At 54.7% G+C, this 20,843-nt stretch overlaps 1 protein-coding gene across 1 annotated transcript in view; it reads right to left on the bottom strand.

Annotated features, from left to right (window-relative positions):
- Positions 1–2,152: 2,152 nt before the first annotated feature.
- The window catches only part of LOC125749008 (ETS domain-containing transcription factor ERF-like), a 29,221-nt gene continuing 10,530 nt past the window's right edge, over positions 2,153–20,843 (bottom strand). Inside the window, exons 2-5 of the mRNA XM_049025821.1 lie at positions 11,485–11,719; positions 7,619–7,734; positions 6,483–7,525; positions 2,153–6,277 (exon numbers count right to left, since the gene is read on the bottom strand). Of these exons, the coding sequence (XP_048881778.1) occupies positions 5,708–6,277; positions 6,483–7,525; positions 7,619–7,734; positions 11,485–11,719 (1,964 nt within the window). The 3' untranslated portion in view covers positions 2,153–5,707. The remainder of the gene's footprint in view (positions 6,278–6,482; positions 7,526–7,618; positions 7,735–11,484; positions 11,720–20,843) is intronic.

Raw genomic sequence — 20,843 nt, 5'->3', positions numbered from 1 at the left:
GCTGCGATTCCGGCCTCTGGAGGCAGTGTCATGTTGCAGCACTGTTACTGCGTGTCTGAAAACCCTGGTTCTGCTGCGGCCTGCAATCTACAGGGCGAGTTTGGGCCACGCTGGGGAGGATTCTCCCTCACAACCTGCAGTGTGACTGATCACCTGTTGGTCTTTGTGACAGCCACTCCTTTGTTCCTTAGAAACGGGTTGCTTGCTAATGGGGGGGGGGGGTCCCTTGGGGAATCTGCTGGCACCTACTGGCACTTCACTGGGAGGGAGGGGCTCAACCTGGTGAAAAGGGGGGGCGGGATTTGAAGTTTAAATGTAGGATGGATTCTCCTGGGACCCTGCTCAACTATCCATCCATCCATTTTCCAAACTGCTTATCCTACTGAGTGGCAGGGGGTCTGGAGCCTATCTCGGACGTTCATCACACACCATTCACTCACACAGGCACACATATGGGCAATTTAGTAACTCCAATTAGCCTCAGCATGTTTTTGGATTGTGGGGGGAAACCGGAGTACCCGGAGGAAACCCCACGACGACATGGGGAGAACATGCAAACTCCACACACATGTGACCCAGGCGGAGATTCAAACCCGGGTCCCAGAGGTGTGAGGCAACAGTGCTAACCACTGCACCACCATGCCACTAAAGTACACATTATGCTTATTAACATTGTTACACTTATAAATTGTCGAAAAGAAATAAAGCTATGTATTCTTCCAATGACAGTCAACCTTTACGCCGCTTATGTCAACACACTTGTTAGATTACATGTAATTAGTTCATATTAATTACATTTTTTTCCACATTTTAATACAAATAAGTGAAAGTTCAAGATGTTTCATGTTTATTTGTCCTTAGTAAAAAAGCATCAATTACAGGCTAAAATATTTACTTTCAATTGCAACAACCTACATTGCAACTTTAAAATAATATTGCATGGAATGGGTGGGAATAAAAAAAAAACTGGTGCTATTTCATGATTGACAGGGCAGAAACCAATAGGGAGCCGCTGGCTGGTTGTGCTGTGGCTGGCAGTACTTTTAAGGAACAGGAGGGGGGGCTACTCTCAAAGAATAGCAGAGTCGACCAACAGTGGCCCACGTTCTCGCACTTGTTTTGCTCAGCTGTGTTTATATGGATTTTGTTATGACTTTGTGCGTCACGAGGTCTTACGATTCATAGTTACGCCTAATTAATTGTGGCTAATTGATGCCTACAGCCTCTTTGGCGGCAGTGTCCCGCCACACCATCCGCCTTCCCTTCCTCCCTCACAGCGTCCATGTTAGCAAGGCGGAGGCCCCGTCGCTGCGAGCATATCAGTGTGGAGCTACGTGACACCGGGGCCACGAGAGCGTTGCATGCAGGATGGAGTCGCATGGCCCGGCTCTTCGCAGCCTAGAAGCGGATGTGGCGTCTGTAGGCGTGTACATGCCGCACACGGCTTCGGCAACGGGGGGTGGGGGGGGATGACAGGCTGGGTTCCACGAAAGCAAGCGAAGATGCAGAGAGGGATGTGGTGAGAGTGTAAGGTGAGGTTGCTGTGGTCTTCCTTCTGCTCGCTCTTCCTGAAGCATGACATGGGGTTAAATCACTGTGGAGCAGCTCATTGCCTGAGTACATGGGAGCTCAGGGACCCCGTGGGCAGGGGGGTGTCCTTACAACTTCTGCTATTTGATGTATTATTCTATTAATGAGATGAGTGCTTCACAGCTCACTCACTCAAAAGTGCATTTCTAAAATTATTCAGCCACGTAACCTTATTCATAGATACTGATTGCAAAAAATATATATTTTGAAAGTAATATACCCAAGTCATGAGTTATTCATTTCGATGTCATGAGACAGCTAGGTAACCGGTGCCGGTTCCGCATCGATAATTAATCTTCTCGCCATCATGACTGGTGTGACAGAGCATCTCCCGGAATGTGGCCGTCCCCCAGGCAGGACAGGCCTGCGCATTTGGCCAAGGCGACCTGGCAGATTAATACCTATTCATAGCAGCGGGACAGGGCCGATGAAAGTTTAATCCTCTGTTTACACGCATCTTCCGCGGCAGAAATCCGCCTGCTCTGGAAGGTACGTCACGTTTCCCCCAATGATCTCAAATCAAGAGGGACACTCGGATGAGAGAGCACACAGGCGCCAGAAGTGGTTTTTAACCAGTTTTAATTAACCCTGATTACAGTTTAATTACAAGTTGAAAGAAAAAAAAAAAAAACAAAAAATAATCAAAGAAGAAGAGGTTCAATGTTACATCATGGTATTATGTCTCATCCCTCCATTTGAGTGTTATATAACCGAAGAGAGGGAGGGGAGAGAGGGAGAGACTGTTACACAGGAAAATACACTTTACTTTGAAATGATATAATCCCCAAAATGAAAAAATATACAAGAGCAAAACAGAAAAGTAACATTATAACATTATAAAATAAAAATTACAATACGACGAGATAAAACCATGACCCCCCCCCCCCGCCCCCCGAAGATAATCAACGCACTCCAACCACGTCCCCATTAACCACAATCACTCTTCAATTACAGTGACTGCCAGCTGAATTACAATTACAATCCTTTAAATGTTATGTTACACTTTTTAAAATGGTTGCACTGTAAAAACTGGGGAGGGTCAGCAGAAAGAAACAAAGGGGGAGGGGGTGAGGTGGGGGTAGGAGCAGGGAGAGGAACCTATCACTGAATGTGATGAACACTATCTACGGGAAAAGGGGGAGGTAAATAATTCAATAATAATATTAATAATAATATTAATAATAATAACAGCAATAATAATGAACAGCAATATTGACATCAGAAGGAAACATACAAAGGGGAAAACAATCTGCTAAATAATATCCGATGTATATTTCCCGTACCGTGTGCCTCTCTGTCATATTCAAAGTCCCATCCAGGTGCCAGACAGGATGATTTGATCATTTTTCTAGCTGCTCCCCCAAAGCGGAGGGGGGTGTGAAATTTGGTAGGGTGCCCTCTGGAGCGTTTTGTGGGAAAACGCAGGTGGCAGTGTAAACCAGGGTATGGTATGCGGTCGGCGTGCGGCCGGAGACAGGGCTGCGTGCGCATGAGCGGGCAGAGGGAGGCAGGCACAGGGAACATCAGGTGTGTCATTTCAGATACAAAGAGAATTAAGGCAGCTGTCAGTTGGAGTACAGACAAGGCAGGAGGGGCAGGGAACCCAGGCCAGCACTCGGTACTCAGGTCCACTTGGTGCAGCCCGGAGATGCCCTCGGGGCTCATGGGCTCCCGGAATGCCATGACAACGTCTGGACACGTCTGACCGGATTCCCAGAGGCTCCTTGTTAACCAACGTGATTCTGCACTCCGGAGCCAGTCGCGGGGCAGGGAGGGGGTGCCCCTATTCTGCAGAGCTCTCAGCCCCCAGGCGGGGTGCCCCTGCACCGCCTCCCGCAGCCAGGGTCACAGAGACGCCGTAGAGTCCGAATTAGCAGCCTCTCAAAGTGGCTTCGGTCCCAAAATAGAGACAGGATTTCCACATGCTTATGGCTCTGGATCTCCGCATCCCCGGCGTGCTGAAGCGGTCACGGGTGCAGCGGGGGCGCACTCTTCCTCAGTCTGGCAGCCCCTGTCCACGTCACACAACTGGACTGGCCAGAACCACAGCCTTGGGCCAAAACTGCACGTGGCGAAGGGGGGGGGCCGCTGCCCCCTGCTGCCTGTGTTTCACGGCTTTTTTTTAGACTCCATTTTCAAATATTTTTCTTTTTTTAAAAAAAGAAATCCCATTTGTTTCCCTGCAAAATATCTTAAAACGACATAAAAAATTAAGATCCCAACTAACCCAACCAACCCCTGTCTAGAAATCACCCCATAAAATGATTTGCTGTTTCCCCTTAATTATTTTCTCGGTTTTTCTTACAAAAATCCTGAATCTGACTTTATTAAATGTTATCTTAAAATCTCTCTCCATTTATAATATTTTATATATAATATATAAAAGGTATAGTTTATGTGTGTATATTTCCATATTTTGCTAGATTTTTTACATGCTATAAAAACAAGGCAAAGAGTAGGCAGTGAGTTTGTTTCGGCACCCCCCCCCCCCTCTGCCCCCACCCCGGTGCTCCTGGGCTGGTCAGCATAAAGGCAGTGTGGTTCCTGTGCGTGTCCGTCTGCCCAGCTTCAGCCAATGCAATAAAATCTGACCAGCGAGGCTCCAGGGAGGGGGGGAGTGACCCAGCGACCCTGATTTGCCGTGAAGAGGTGACCATGTGACCCACGGTGCTCCTCTCCCTAATCTCCACCCCAATCTCCACCCCCCTTCTCTGCTATAACCGCCACCCTTTCTTCTCCTCCCCCCTCAAGCGCACAACCTGCCCCCCCTCCATGGTTCATGGTTATCCCCCCTCACTTCTCCACCCTCTCTAGACAATGCCTCAAAGGTCATCATGACCCCTCCCCCCCAAAAAAAAAAAGTTTGCTAAAAGAGGCAGATTCTCTATTTTACCTCCCACCCCACCCCTTCCCTCCCCTCCTTTCCATGAAATCTCAAAAAAGTTGCTGGGAGTATGCTGGCATTTCTGAAGTTCTGCTGGAAAAGTCACGGTGACAAAAAAAAAAACAATAAAAATGAAGGTCACATGGACTCCGTGTGTCACCTGAGTTTTGTGCCGCAGTCCACGTTATGATGGTTTTTTTTTTTTTAAAGTGAGGCTTGTACAGGATCCAGCCCCATTTCTGCAGGCCAGCATGGGACAGGCAGAGCGGCACTAGCCCTGCCTGTGATCTCTACAAGTGACAGGCAGAAACACATGGGGGAGGGCGGTGGGGGGTGCTTAATGCGCCGCGTTTACGAGGATGACTCTCATTCCGATATGATATCTTTTAAAGTCACCCCCAACCCCCCCCCCCCCCCCACACACACAGCACTGCGCCACCACACGACACCCAAGGGAGAACCTTCTAGTAGGGCATGCTGGGAACTGCGGGGCTGCGCAGCAGAGCCGCGTGACCAAGCGGGCGGCAGCCGCTCGGCGCCGGACCTCCACTTTCCCCGCGACTTTACAAGTCCGAGTCTGAAAAACGAAACCAGAGTTCGGAACGTCTTCCTATGAGTTTATAGCTGGAGAAACAGATGCCAGAGCAGCCCCTTTGCTGTGCCCCCCCCGCACCGTGTAACAGGCACTTATGAAATCTTACCATTCGCTAAAAAAAAAAAAAAAAAAAACTAACATTCTTCCCTCCACCACACTGAAATCAGGGCCTGCAAGAGGTCCCGAGGGCACAAGAGGGCAGGTGAGGGTCCTGAGGACAGCCAGTGCTCCAAACCCCCCGCCCCCTCCTCAGCATCCAGAGTGACTCTCTCCCTTTTCGTTCAAGATGAAGATCTGTCACAGTGGGGCCCATCTGTGGGTGGACAGGACTGACATGAGTTTGGTGTATGTTTTTGTGTGTGTGTGTGTGTGTGTGTGTGTGTGTGGGGGGGGGGGGGGGGGGATAGGCTGAGTTTGGTGTGGCAGGCCCAGGTTTGTAGTGGGGGGTGAGAATGACACTGTCACTCAGCAGTTACCCACTGCTGGAGCCTATCAGCATTAGTGTCAGTCCGTTTCAGTTCGGCATGGATTACGCAGATGCCCACCTGCCTTCAAATCTGTACATGTCGCTGTGTGTGTGTGTTTATGTGAGAGAGATGATGTGTGTGTTTATGTGCTCGTGTGTGTGTGTGTGGGAATCAGCAGTCGTTGTTCTCGAGGGAGAGCTGGGCAGTGGCACGGTGCAGCTCCGCGCTGACCCTGCGCTGGGTTGGGGGGAGGGGACACTCAGGTGCCAGGGGGGGGCTCTCTGCCCCCCCATTCTCTTCCACACCCCTGCGGCCATCCCGCTCTTCAGCCCGCACTTTCTTGTCATCAGACTCCTCAGTGCTGGCCTCCATGCGCTGGTCCTCACTCCAGCGTCGCTTGAATCGTAGCTTGAGGGGGATGCACTTGGGGGGGCCGGCTGGAGAGGGTGTGAGCACTGCAGCCGCTGGCTCTCCAGGCTCCACCGGCTCACTCTTCAGTGCTGGGAGGCGTCGATTCTCAGGACCCAAAAAGGGTGGCAAGCCCGGCGGTGGTGGCGCGGGGGTCTTGAAGACATCTTCATCCAGATCCTCATCAGCAGCTGGTGGTGCAGCTGTACCGTTGGCCTGCTGTTCTCGCCCATGCGGGGGATAAAAGTCCTCCTCTCTGTCTTCTCCTTCTTCATCACTGATATCTGTCACCTGAACATCTTCCTCAGACTCGATGTCAGAAATTGGCTCCACCTGCATAGAGAGAGCTTGTGAGCAGGGAAAGCAACCTCTAATTGTATGGGATATACAGTCAAATGGACAGTCGTTAAAATAATAGTGCTGGAACATTCTGGAAACGTACAAAATCTGACAATCTACAGCCGTAAAGCTGCCAACATTCTACAACTGCAGCAAGCCCAACATTCTGGATCCATACCAAGCCTAAGCAGGTTCTCACCTTGATTTTGGGCAACCCTGCATTGCTCAGGGAGCCAGACGATGAGGAGCCACTGGCCGAGCTGTGGTCACTGCCGAAAGGTACGGAGGAGCCCAGGCCCGAAGCGGAGGACAAGGAGCTAGAGCTGGCCTGGGTCTGCGTAGGTGCCTGGTTTTCACGCTGCTTGCGCCCCAGGGGTGGTGGTTGCAGCTTGAACTTGAAGGGTGACATGTGGGCGGATTCCTCGCCGAGATGCAGCGGGTGGTGGATCGGGTGGGCGTGGCCATGTGGGTGGGCGTGGCCATGTGGCAGGCCAGAGGGGTGGCTATTAAGGCTGGGCCGCTCGCTACCACGCTCACCCCCGCTGGGGCCCAGGCCTTTATCGGGCCGCTGAGGCTGAGGGATGACGATGTTGGGATAGTGCAGGAAGGCACGTGGGCTCAGGTGATAGTTGTAGACACTCTGGGTGTGCGCCTGCAGGTAGCGTTTCATGTCCTCAGGGTTGAAGGAAAAGTGGGAGCCAAGCATGGGGGAGAGGGTCGGGGAGGGTGTATAGGGCAGGTGTGAGGAGGGGGTCATGGAGAGGGCAGGGGAGAGGGGCGGAGCTAGCAGCCCAGCACCACCAGGGCCGGGGAGTGGAGAAACAGGGAAGGGGGACAGGGGATCTGCGACAACTCGGTGACCTGGAGGGGCCCGAGGAGGGTGATTTGGGTTGCCAGGACCACCGTACATCCGGAAGAGAGGCTCATGGGAGAGACGAGGGTGCAGGATGCTACGGAAGCCCCCAGCGCCGGGCCCGCCGCCACCACTGCCGCTCCCTCCGCTGGGCCTCTCCTCGCCGCCACCACCTCCACCACCTTCCTCGATCTCGGAGTTAACAGAGGTACCATCGCTGCAGTCGCTGACTGAGCCACGGGCCATGCGGCGAGACACCGCGCTGAACACGCCCGGACTGCGCAGGTCCTCGTTGGGCGACAGCACATCCGACGGGGTGGAGGGAGGGAAGCGGAAGTGCGTGCCCGCCCCCGTGGGCACCGGTGGGGCGCTCTGGGGGACTCCACTACCTGAAGGCGGCAAGGGAAGGGGCGAATGTTAGACGGTAGCGGCGACAGAGCAGAGTATCACACACAGCAGGAGGACACAAGGTCGACTCGAACCTGCAGACCCCATGTCAATGAAGGGGTAATTGACGAGCACCAGCTTGTTGAAGTTGAACTTGTAGGTGAATCTCTTCCCTTTGGTCTTGTGCAGGATCCTCTTGTTGTAGTAATATCTGCAGAGCAGACAGACAGCAGGATATGCCTCATAAACACTAACTGCAGAGACACTGCCACCACACACTTGGGGGCGCTGTGCTGCCCAAACCCCACCGGGAGCAGCATCTGACCAGACCCAGACAGCGGCAGAGCACACAGTCATTAGACTGTCACCTCGTCAAGCAGAGCAGAAGGACCTCTTGCCGTTCTCACGGACCGCCTGTCACCCGTGCCACCACCGCTCCCGCCAATCACGTTCATGCAACCCTCGCGCTCACTCGGCTTTGATCTACACTTGCCAGAAAAAGTTTCTGAATCCTGTGGAATAAACTGTCATAATACCGTTGTATTTAACAAAAGATACCCAGGGTATTTTATGTTGACTTATCTTTATCAACCTGGATATGGATGGATGGATGATTTATATCAACACATACCACCGACCAGGATAAGTAAAAAGAATGAAGTATGAAAGGATGTATTTATCGAACGTCAATGAAGGTCACAGATGGAAGAACGTCAAGGATAGTGACCTCTTGAAGGGAGCAGAAGTGGATTTGACCTGGCCCAGCACAAAACTTCTGTACTCTTCATAAGAACTCAAGTGCAATACGGTCCAATCAAGAGAGATTTTGCCCTAGAAGTGTGTGTCTGACAGATCACTGCGAAGACACCAACAAGGAGCCCTTGGCTGACAAATAAGGACCTACAAACATCTCTTGCACCTTAAAACATAATAATCCAAAAACAAGAATAAATCAACATAGTGGCTGAAAGGGATGAAATGCTATATTCAGAACAGCACTCATCTCAGTCACCTGAAAATGCTGCCTCATGATCTGAAGCAGGCCGTTCAGGCAAGACATCCCAAAAATATACATGAACTGAAACAGCTTTGCATAAAGGAATGGGTCAAATATCTCCTAACCTCTGCAGGTTGGATCAGCAGCTATGGAGAGCATTTGTTGGAGGTTATTGCCAATAAAGGAGGTGCCAGGAGTTACTAAATACAATTCTTGTACTTTTTCTTTACCCTGAATATTTAACCCAATTATTCGATAATATCCGATAACATGAAATGTGTGTGATCGCTACATAAGAAACCATTTATGCAGACATGCAGACACTCGTATAGGTTGACACACATGATCCTCACACCTGTATCAACCTTTGTCCTCAAATTTATATAAACGCCCTTCCTGATCCTCGATCTTCTTACGCAAGCCCCTCATCTTCTTGAACAAACGTCACGCGACCCTTGTGTCACAGAAGCCCCGCCCAAACCCCAGTGAAATGCCCCTCCCTCGATCCTGTATTAAAATAACATTCAGTATGACTGGGGCCTGGCTGCAGCGCCCCCTCGCTGTCACCACAACACAGCCTATTATTTTGAGAGGGAGAGCTGGGGGGGGTTCCTCCCTGTCTTGCTGTATTATGGTTATTAGCGCTGTTGTGTCGCCCAGTCAGCCGCCCCCCAACCGCCGTGCGGCTCAGGGGCTGTTTACGCAGACGGAGCAGTGTGTTATTTCGGTATGGGGGGGGTGGCGAACCGCTGAGACTCCTGACGAGTCAGAGGAACAAGGACTCTGGGTTGTGGGGGTAGAGAGGCAGGCGAGGCCCCTTTAAAAAAGGTGGGGTGGGGGTCTGGAGAGCAGGCCTGGCGCTGAGGCGCACGTGCGCAACATACTGGCGTAGTCGACGCGCGACACTTTGAAGAGCATTTGAACTCACTTCAAAGGGAAGGGGGGGGTTGATATTATGGGAGCGCCTGCAATCCCTCACGGCGCTGCACACGTTACCCGGGGTAGGGGTGGGGGCCACACACGCTCTGCCCCCCCCCAACCTTCCCAGAACACTGGGAAATTCATCCACTTAGTCTGCCCCCCCATTAAGTGTATAAAACTTTTCAAGATGTAGGAGCTTGAGAGAGCTTCCAATAAACAGACGGATGGGGCACGTAGCGCAGAGCGGGACTAGGGAGCAAATATACGCTACACGCTAAAGGACACGAGTATTTAAGCAGGCGGGGGGGGGGGGGGGGCTGCTACAAAAGGCCCCCATTATTCATAATCAAGTCATTGTTGTGATTCTTGTGTAAGAAGGCTGAAGCCCCCCACCCCAAGTTATGGCTAGAGCAGCAGTAGCGGGAACACTGTGTATGGATGATAAAGGTAGAGAAGAGAGTGAGTGAGTGAGTGAGTGTGAGTGTGAGTGTGAGTGTGTGTGTGTGTGTGTGTGTGTGTGTGTGTGTGTGACCCCCATCATGCTTCTCTCTATGTGAGGAGTGCCCTGGGTGGGTGTGTGTGTGTGTGTGCGTGCGTGTGACCCCCATCATGCTCCTCTCTATGTGAGCAATGCCTTGGGTGTGTGTGCGCGTGTGCGTATGTACCAGCAGCCGTGCCCAAGCACATGCTCACGCCGCCGCCAACAGGACCCATAAAGGGTCTTTCTCAGGGGGACAAAGCAGCGCACAGAGCCCCGCATGCACCCTCCCAGACGCACGCTGGGCTGCCCGGCACAAAGGGGGCTGTTGTGGTGGCCGGCGGCTGCTGCCGCTGACCCACTGACCGCTGCACGCTTACGCTCACACGCTGTCGTCAGTCACGTGATCCCAGGCTCGGATCTATGTCGAGCGATGAAGTATCGGGACGCGGGAGATGTCTCGGGGAGAATCCCCCCACCTCCAGGAGCCCCACGTGGCCTAAAAGCAGAGTAAGCAGCTAGTGCTGTCCAGGGGCCCCGACAAAATGTCCGCTTGAGGCCCCACAGTCTAATGTTTCATTTGATTTTATATAGTCAGGGGCCCATTTTGAGTACCGGGCCCCATGAATCTGCCGGAGTAGCAAAGCACCTCCGCCGACCCTCCAGCTGACAAGGGACCACTGGGGGAATTTCCAGAAGAACTCCAAGGGAAGGAATGCAAGTATGAAGGAGACGAGAAGTAGGAGGAGAAACCGCTGTCAGATTAAAGTGCTGAGAAATATGTACATCTTTGAAGCACGTGCAGGCAGGCGAGCGAGTGGCGGCAGCTGGCCTTGTGCTCCGCTCCCTGCGCCTCGCTCCCCCTATGGCGGCGGCGCCACGTGGTCTGAGTGGCGTGCCAGGTCACCACGCATGCGTGTGTGCGTGCCCGCAGAGCCCGCACTGCTTATTGATGTGCGCTTGGAGTGCTTCTCTCCCCTCTGGATATGATGATAATGCACATCTGGCCGGGCCGTGACGCCTGGCAGCGCAAGTGACCGCCTCTGACCGCACTTTTCACCATGAGTGTGCATGTATGACCGCCACCGACTGCACGTGACCGTGTTTGTGTGCACGTATGACTGCCACTGACCGCACGTGACTGTGTGTGTCCGCGACCACCTCTGACTGCACGTGTAGCTGCACTGCCGGGGCAGATACACGTACGCCTGTGTGCTACACGCTTGCTTGCGTCAGCCCCCCCCAGCAGTCTCTTCTATATATAAAGCCTGTCACAAGCTGGAAATGTGCTAAAACACCAGGGCAGGATCAGGAACGTGAGCCAAGTCGGGGGAGGGGGGGGGGGGGGGGGCTACTTGTTTGGCACGAGCCACCTGGCTGGGGCATCACAGGTCGTATAGCCACCCCCCACCCCCCTGCAATGCGCCAGCGTCAACACACCAAGCCAGGGAAATGGCTCCCCTCATTTACATTCTAAAGGTTACAAGACATCAAAGCTTCTGTGTGGCCGACACGCGGTTCCCGTTGGGGTGCGTGAGACCCCAGTCGGGACGGGCTGCTCGTACCGCAGCGCACGGCTCAGCTTGTCGTAGTTCATCTGCGGCTTGCATTTGCGTGCTCCCCACAGGCGGGCCACCTCGTCGGGGTCCTTGATGACGAACTCGCCGTAGTCGCCCTGCCAGGCGATCACCCCCTGGTACTCCTCCTTCCGCAGCAGCTCCAGGATGAAGTGCCACAGCTGGATCTGCCGTGAGCCCGGACTGGACTCCGGTTTGTAGGCCCAGTCCGGGAAGGCGAACCCTGTGGGTGGGGGGGGGGGAGAGAAGGAACAGTGTAAGGAGATGGAGGGGGTACAGGAGGAAGAAGAGATCATCAGCACCCCCCAGGATGGCGGAAGATAAATCGGCCGTGCAGCACGCATGGTGGCGGGATGGAGCACGCTCCGCTGAGCACAGCAAGCGCGGCGGCCGGCGCACTGGGACGCACTGTCACCTTTCACTCGTAGTACCAGATGCTATGGTGACACCTCACATAAATATGTCTACTTTGATACAGCAGGGGGTTTCAGAAGAAAAAAACCCACAGCCTTCCGCCGTTAAAAGGAGCGAAGCTGAACCGCAAAGCCCTGCAGCTACGGACTGGTCACACACCCACAAGTGTCTGAAAAGGGGCCTGCAGTCCTTGGAGGTCCCCAGTCCTCTGGTGGGGGGGAAAATAGTTTAATCCCCCCCCCCACCAGACTCCTTCCTGTCATAAAGGTCTGCAGCCCCCCCCCCCCTCGCCGCGGCGACAAACACCTGCATCACCAGCACCTGTGTGCCCCGCCCCCCACGGCCTGCTTGGGGCGGATGCGCGCAGCTCAGCTCACAGCGAGCGCACAGGCGACCGCTCACTACCTGGAAACCATAGCGTGTGGGGAATTGTTGTAAGCCACATCCGCGCTCTCACAGCGCCATTTACTACGGCAGCGAGGGTGGAAGTGGCCAGCGGCTCGTGCACCGATCGGGGGGGACCAAGCCGGGAAGGCCGAGGGCCATCCCACGGGCCGGGAGACAGTCACACGACACGGCATGGGATCGTGCGATCGCACGTCGGCGAGGGACTGGGAGTGAATCGGGGCAAGAGTGGGCGGGCGATGACCCCCGGTGACACGGCGCCTGTAACGCGGCGGCCCCACGGCAAAGTCCAGCTTCGGGTCACGAGGTCGAAGGCCGCCTCTAAACATCAGAAGGTGCCACTGAAATCGATATGCCGGCGTGGCCGAGTAAACACACCCTTTTACCGCCCCCCATGCCCCACTGGCACACGCGCACGCACTGACTTATGACTAATTAAATGTAAAACTAGCTGTGCAGCGTCACCAATCTTTCCGAAAACGGCAGAAAAGTCACATGCGGCTAAAGTGACAGTCTGAAATGAAAGGGCCGCTTATATCTGCTTCCCGAGCCGGGCCATGCAGCCTCCAGGCCGGTGCTCTTGTCCTGGGTCAGTATCACATAAGGCGTCGCGTTCGCCCCCCCAGCAGAAGGGCACAGAGGCCGTGAGGCAGACCACAGCCCACATGACGGCACGGACAAACAAATTTCGACTGAAATCGCAGGCCAGTGGACACCAGTTGATTCCTTCAGGTAACAAATCCAACAGGAATGTACTAAAATCGACCACACAGAGAGCTCTCGACCCACACCACGGCCAAGTGGCCCCCGCTTTCTGTGCTAGGCAAGTGTAACAGGCGAGCTGTATGCAGCCAGCAGCCGTGAAGCCTCTGAACCCTCCTCGGCCACGAACAGCCATTACCCCACCTTCCATTACTGTAAGGCTTCGCTGGGGAGAAGACGAGGCCTTTGAACAAAAAGTCCCATGAGGGAATTCATCATCGTTACGGATACTGGCAATGACAACGACGATGATTCCTTTTGTCCCCTGGCTCAAAGAAGCAACATTTGCTTAACAGTGTTAAATTAAGCACAGCCCGCTTCAGGAGGTGGCACACAGCAGGGCCCCTGTGTGTGTGTGTGTGTGTGTGTGTGTGTGAGTGTGTGTGTGTGTAAGCGCGCATGTGCACACGTCCCACACCACGCATGCAGGGCTCACGAATCACATGGCCGCCCAGCCCATCAGCAAACGCCGGTGTGGGCATGTGAGAGTATGTGAGAGTATGTGAGAGTATGTGCAAAACACAAGCCCAAGCATTTCAATGCTGGCACATAAACACCCCCCCCACCCCACTTAACCTCCATGACCCGAATCCCTGGCCCTCCCTCTGTCTCCCAGACCCACCCCCAGTGTCGACACCAGATACCCATTAAAGTGCAGAGACAGTGAGACACACGGACATTGAGACACTGCATCAATAATGCAGCACGCTGACTAGGGCGTAATCTCTGCTCTGGGACAGAGTGGGGGGGTGGGTGGGGGGGGGCTAAGAGGCGGGATGAGCCCTGGGACACAGAGAGAAAAGAGTGGGAAACTGGAGTGGGAAGGGAGGGAGGAGGCAGACAATGGGAGCGTGGGGGCGGAGGGGCAGAAAGGGGGATGAGATCATAGCTCGTCTGGTAGTCTGCTGTCATCCAGGTCGGATCGCCTCTCCTTCCTTCTCTCCCTCCCTTCGTCTCTGGTCAGGCCCCAGCCGCCATTTAAACACCCCCCCCAAGAATCAAAAGAACGATAAATATCTGGACTTCACCCCACAGATGGTCTCAACACAGTGGGTATGTGGGCAAGGACACAGGGAGCCTGGGGGGGGGTTAAATCAAAAGTCTAGTCCTGAGCTGCCCTCCACTGGAGCGACACAGCCGCACTCTTGGGGAGGTCCACTAGGCTCAGGGCTTCCCAGCACTGGCTGGCTCCACGCGGCCTGGACATCGATAATGGCAGATAGATCACCGCGTGCTCATGACGGAGTCATCCCCCTCTCCCCCACAACAGCTCAGCCGCCCCCCCCCCATCTATAGTCCTGTGCTCTTCCTGAATACCTGCAAGGACGTGGAAGCGGGAGCAAGCCCCCGCAGCGGCGAGGACCAGAGGGGTGCCCGCTAAACACGAGCCAGGAGCCGGAGGCTCACTGAGAGCCGCCCAGAGCCACAGGTCAGACAGACCCACGACACTGAAGAGAGAACTGAAAATAAACCACGCGAGCTCAACAACTGACGGACATGGAACAGGCCTGGGGGGTCGGCAGGGGTCGGGGCTGGACACACTTTGCCTGCTGGGGTTAGATCTTAGAGAACCAGGTTTCTTCAACGCCAAAGTGAGAACGAGAGAAATGCAGCGAGGAGGGGCATCTCGGACTGTCCCAGGAGGGGCCGGGAGCACCAGACCCCGGGGGGGGGGACACTCCCGGCAAGAGGCCAACGTACTGGGGGGAGGCAAGGCTCAGGGTGACGTCAAGCCAGGCTAAAATTATACCTATAATAGGAGGAAGAGAGGATTGTTTGGTCCCCAAGATGTAATGTCGCACTAGTGCACAATCAGGGCTGGGGGGGCAGGGGGTGCATCAGCAAAACAAAGCTGGTGTGAGAGTGAGAGAGCGAGTTCACCAGTGGCCTTCAAAGGCCAAAAATAGAGGCACGCACACTGGGGTTATTGTTCACCATCAAGAGGAGTGAGAGGAGCGGAGAGAAGTGGAGAGAAGTGGAGAGAAGGAGAGAAGTGGAGAGAAGTGGAGAGAAGTGGAGAGGTACTGTGAGAATTTGGGGGGAAGGAGGATATGCGAGAGAGAAATAAAAGCCACAGTAGAGGCAGCCGGAGGTGGAAGAGGCATTGATGGTGGGTGAGCAGCCCCCCCCCCCACTTACATACTGTACCTGTAACCCTTTTCCAGGAACCTGTCTGTCAGGGAGGAGCCAAAACATGCTGGTGTAGAAGTGTACAGTCAGTCACATACAAACGCACAGGCGCACGCGCGCACACACACACACACACACACACACACACACACACACACACATAACATACATAAACCCGTACTCATATCTTTGTGGGGACCATTCATACATTTCTATGGGCAAAACCGTAACCCCAACAATGATGACCTTCACCCTTACTCAGCCCTAACCTTAACCATAAGTAACCAAAGACTTTTGCAATTTTTAGTTTTTTTTTTATTGCAGTGACAAGATTTTTATAAAATTCCGTTTCCCCTGATGGGGACCAAAAAATGGTCCCCACGATGTAATGCATACATAACCCACACACACGCTTCTCTGTAGCAGTGAAAATGAGAACACACTGCGGTGTCACACTGTATCACGCACTGTATCTGCCATGATGGGGGGGGCATTATGCAGGATGTGACACCTCTGATCCACATCTTAGCTGGAACGTTGATGTGTTCTGTGGCTGTGATTGAGCCCCCCCTCACTCTTACAGTACTCCTCCGTTGGCTGGTGCAGGGCACCTCCAGGCCGGACACAGCTTCCAGTATGCTGCTCTGACCTGCCAGTTCCCAGCGTTGGGGTATATTTACCTCAGCCGGAATCATTAGCTGCTGGCACCCCCCCCCCCCAACTCCAGTACCAACGTGACTCGGCTGAATCTGACTCACAACTCAGGATCAATGCAACCTGGACCCTGCCTCCCACCCCAGACAAAGGCCAGGCTCAAAACATGATTGGAGGATGTGGCAGCAGCTGAGTAACAAAAACAAAAGGAACAAAATAAAACAAAAAAAGGCAAATGGGGGGGGGGGGTGCCGTTTCCTGGAATGTGGCACCAGAGTGGGACAGGAAGTCCCCCACCGCAACAGCGGCTCTGCTTCCTCTGAGCGCTGCGCACAAGCGAAGACATGCGGGGAAACACGCCCCCCGCAGGTGGGGCAGAGGGGTCAGAGGAGGAGGAGCCAGAGCTGAGAGAGAGACTGACACCGGTGAACGAGAGACCGAAAGAAACAGTAACAGACAGACACGCATGCACCGACAGACACACACAAACACACACAGACAGGAGCTTGAGGGTGAATCAGAGCACAAACAGACAGCTTTAAAGGGAGTTTGGTAAACAAAAACACAATCGCACTCATGTTCCTGCCAGGCACACTCTCGGATTAGCACGGGACAAGGAAACGGGCAAAACTGATTATTTAATGACTGCTACTAGTTAAGATGTTATCGTATCTCATCTAAAACGCGGCTGACGTGGATTTGGTGCTGTTGGAGGACACGCTGCTTTTTAAAGAAAAGGCCGACGTTTTGTGATTTTGTAGCATTTCATTAATTATGCGGCCAGATGGAGTCACCAGAGTCTCGGGCATCTTAACGAAGCGGCAAATTTTAGGGGGAAGGAAGCAGGAGTCCTTTGCAGCCCCCGGGAGGGAGGTTGGGGCTCCAATGTGAAAGCGTGGGAGTGGGACTGGCCGGGCGCACGTGAGGATCTGGGCATGGAGGGCCGGCGCCGTGCGCCGGGTGGCTGGGGACAGTTACACAAGTGTGTGCAAGTGGCCAGAGTGACGCTCGTGACAGCGGCGGCCGCATATGGAAGCGGCGAGGTGACATAAACATGCGCCACCCCGAAAAGAAGCAGGAAAAAACAGAACGCACAATAACATCAGCCGCGCAGGTTGTGTGTGCGTCAGCGCTGACTCAGTGCGTGTGCGTGGCTCTCATTCAGCCTTCACAACGCAAACACTTTCCTCCCGATCCCTCGCTTTCTCTCCTCCTCTCCCTCTCTCCCTCTCTCGGACACTGTCGCCTAGCAACCAGACACTTCAGGACTAAAAATACACCCGAGAAACGGAGGGAACAGAAAAATAAAACAAATGACAATGAGTCTTTTCAAGCTCAGGGGAGAGAGGAGCAAAAGGCCTCAAATAGAGCAGGTAACAGTGGGGGGGGGGGGGGGATCATGCGAGCGAGGCAGCAACAGGTAGTCGTGAGCCCCTCCTCCGGCTCCCACTGGCAGCCGGCTCCCCACGCTGGAGGGAAGGAGGCACAGGTGCGCCTCGCTGGAGACACGAGACTCCAAACACGGGAACGTCACCACAGCTCCCCCCCCGCCCGCCTCCGTACCTGTCGAGCAAACTTCCACACAGGCGCCAACAGGAAGCCGCCGCATCTCTCTTCCTGTGGCGTAAACGGCCGAGGAGGCTAAATATTTGGCCGGTTGCCATGGAAAATGTGCACTTCCAGCAACAGGGCGGAGGCGGGGGAGTGGCCTGCAGCATGGGGGCGGGCAGCCCCACACCACACCCCCCTCACACACCCGACATTCACACGGTGGTCCCGTCTGAGCAGCGGGCAAATCAGCGCCGCGATTAGTGCCATGCAGGCATCAGGCGCTTTTAGAGAAGCGGCAGATGCTGGTGCTGATGGTGGCATCCCCAAGCTGCAGCGGCTGGCCGCCCGCGTGCCTTACACTGCCCAAAAATACGAGCGCTCCCCGTCAGACTTGTTCCATGCTTCTCTCGGCCTCCCCCCGGACCTCGTCAGTCCCCTATTCCCTCCCTCGCTTCCTCCTATTCTTCCATCAGTCTATATTTAGCTAGAGGAAAAAGGTCCGTCCACATCTGCTTACAATTCTTGGTGGGGGGGGGGGGGGGCATGTTGGGTTTTCGCTTGCGGGCCCCACAACTCAGTCCTGCCCCCCACACCCTCCATCCTGCCCTGCACACAGAATTTACTTTTGTAAACAGCCTGTTATGCACGATCCTTTTTAGTCAGCATCCATAGGACCAAGGTGTGACTCCCTGTGTGACTCTCAAACTCATTAAATGCGTCCGCTAATGCTGATTAAACCACAGCCATCTGACGTGTGTCACTCTCACCTTGCTGACCTCGCCGTGGAAGCGATGCATACCCGCTTGAGGCCATACCAACGAAATTCCCGCAGGAGGGGGTCACCCATGTGGGTGACTGGCGCTTAGGTGGTAAAGAGGCCAGCCAACCAGGACCCTGCGCATCAACATGCTGATCGAGTTATCCCCCCCCCCCCACCACCCCCTGTCTGTCTGCCCGAAGAGATTAGAGTCCCCAGCTGGAGCAAATAAACCAGCCGCTTACGCAAGTCGGGTGATGTAACCACGCTTTGGGGAGCCCCACCCACGCCGGCACCACTGCAGACCCCCAAAGTTCACCCACCGCATTGCCTGGGCCGAGGGACACCACGGGGGGGGGGGTTTGGAGGGGCACAGCAGACACCACCTCCTGCCTGTCTCTAGGACGGCCCGCTTCTGTTACGAGGTGGACAATCCTCTGAATACTGTGTGTTATGGAGGGGCCAGGAAAGCACAATACCCAGGCCTTGACTGCAAGGAGTGGGAGGCAGCACTGCGTCAGGCAGGCCGCCATGCTGCCAAGAACAGGACAGGACAGAAACAGGACTGACCGTAGGCCAAATTTCACACACTATACAGGACAAGGGCATTTAGATGCTGGGATGCTGGCACCCAAACAGAAGGTGAGGACAGCCCTGGGAGAGCAGGAAGAAAACAGCCCAGAAACCCCATCTAGAGGGACCCACTGCGCAGCGGCTGGCCACCCCCCGTGTCCCCCCGCCGGCACACTCCCGCGCCAGAGGGTCAGCGCCGACTTCCTTTCTACACCAGCGCGCCACCCGCAGCGGGAGAAAAACAGCACAGCGGCCCTTCCTGTGACGCAGGCCGACTCACGAGCCGGCACGAGGTCAAAGCTCCGGGCTCGGGGTCGGTTCCAGGGACCCAGATGATAAAGGGACAGTGGGAGAAGCAGGGGCTTGGCGGGGGTGTGCCTGCGGAGACCAACGGGGCACGGAGCGCTGGGGCACGCAAAGCGGCGTTAACAGAGCCTGTGCTCCCGGGCCAATTGGACCCCTGTCTCTGCCACTGAGTCACCGACCGCACAGCCGCCACTGCCGCCCTGCGCCGCGCCTCCCACGCCGCCCGCCCCGCCCCCCCTCTGCTGCTCATTACATCTGCGGCGGCAGCGCGGAGGCAGCCTGTGGGCAGCAAGCTGTGTGCCTGAGAAAACAAGGGAACAGGAGCTGAATCAGGCAGCAGACAGGCACGGGGTGGGTGGGTGGGGGGCGGGGGGCAATGCCCACAAACGCAGAGGGTGTCGGCTGCTTTTTGGGGGCACAAAGACCCAGTGCTGAAACCCCCTCCAGACAGTTTGCGGGAAAACCGGTCGGCAGTGGGGCAGCAGCAGCAGGGCCTCCCTCGGGGACCCGGCCAGCCCAGCCGGGATTAACGCTCGTCAGCCGCTGGCATAATGAACGGCGCACTGCTAATGCGGCGGCTGGGAATTGACACATATAGATGGGGGGAGACATGGGAAATGGATGTTTATTTCACGGCCTCCATCAGTGGCTGAGTTTACCTGCCCCCCTCCCCCACCCCACTGAGGGCAGTCAGACCACGGTGCACAGGACAGACAGACAGACAGACAGACAGACGAATGGGGGGCAGGCTTCAGCCCAGAGAGGGGGACGGGGCCTGTTACTGGAAAACTGCTGTTCAAATGTATCCCACATGTTGGGGCTGCGGTATGTTTGCCCGCCTGTGTGTGTGTGTTAGTCTGGGAGTGCGTGGGAGTTTGAGGGAGAAAGGGAGTGTGTGTCAGCCTGTGACTCTGGGTTTGAGAGACCGACTCTGAGCGTGTGTGTATATTAGTATGTGAAGGCAAGCGTGTGTCTCTGTATACATATGAATCAAGCTGTGACCACCAGCGTGTGGAGGGTGTGTCGGTGTATTAATGTCTGAGTGTGTCTGTGTATACGAGTCTGAGTCAGAGTGTGTGCGCGTGTGTGGGAGAGGGGGACACAATGACCGCAGTGTGTGAGCCGGGGGGGGGGGGCAGGTGTGAGGAGAGCAGCAGAGGTGAGGCTCCCTTGCTGTGCCGAGCCACCTGGGGGTGTGCGGCCCTCTGCCATCCACGTCCTCTCTGGCTACGAGTTGCGATCCTAAACCAATGAACCTTGTTGTGTTGGGTCCCCAAGCCAGGGTGATCCATATCTGGGCAAGGTGGTGGGGGGGCTACTTGTTTGTTGCATAATCACCTAAAACCATGTCAAAAGTTAAAGCTGGCCCATTTCAAATAATTATACGGGAAATGCATTGGGTAGGCAATACAACACCTTCTTGGCAGTGTTCAAGAAGGGGGGGTGGCGGGGGGCTTGAAGACAGCAAACAGATTTATGAGTTCAGTGACTAAAACCAAAACAAAGCAAAAAAAAACAAAAAACACACACATACAGACCAAAAGCCTGAAACGACTGGAGTACCAGTCCTCCCCAGGAGAGACAACACAGACGATAAACATGGCATTAAAGTTTAACGTGGGGCTCTTTGGTAAACATACCTCTTCGACCATCCATGCATTATGCAGACTGCTGGGAAAGGTGCGTGGATTGCAAATCGAGTTACCCGCCGATGTAAAGAGGCAGTGTGCCGCCTTCCGGGAGATTCCCCTAAACGGGGACAACAGAGCCTCCCAACTGGCCCTCTGGCACCACC

The sequence above is a fragment of the Brienomyrus brachyistius genome, chromosome 9 (genome assembly GCF_023856365.1).
Source record: "Brienomyrus brachyistius isolate T26 chromosome 9, BBRACH_0.4, whole genome shotgun sequence".
In the NCBI taxonomy this organism is placed as follows: domain Eukaryota; kingdom Metazoa; phylum Chordata; class Actinopteri; order Osteoglossiformes; family Mormyridae; genus Brienomyrus; species Brienomyrus brachyistius.
Note: the sequence above shows the minus strand (reverse complement) of the source record. Positions and strands in the feature narration are given on the sequence as shown.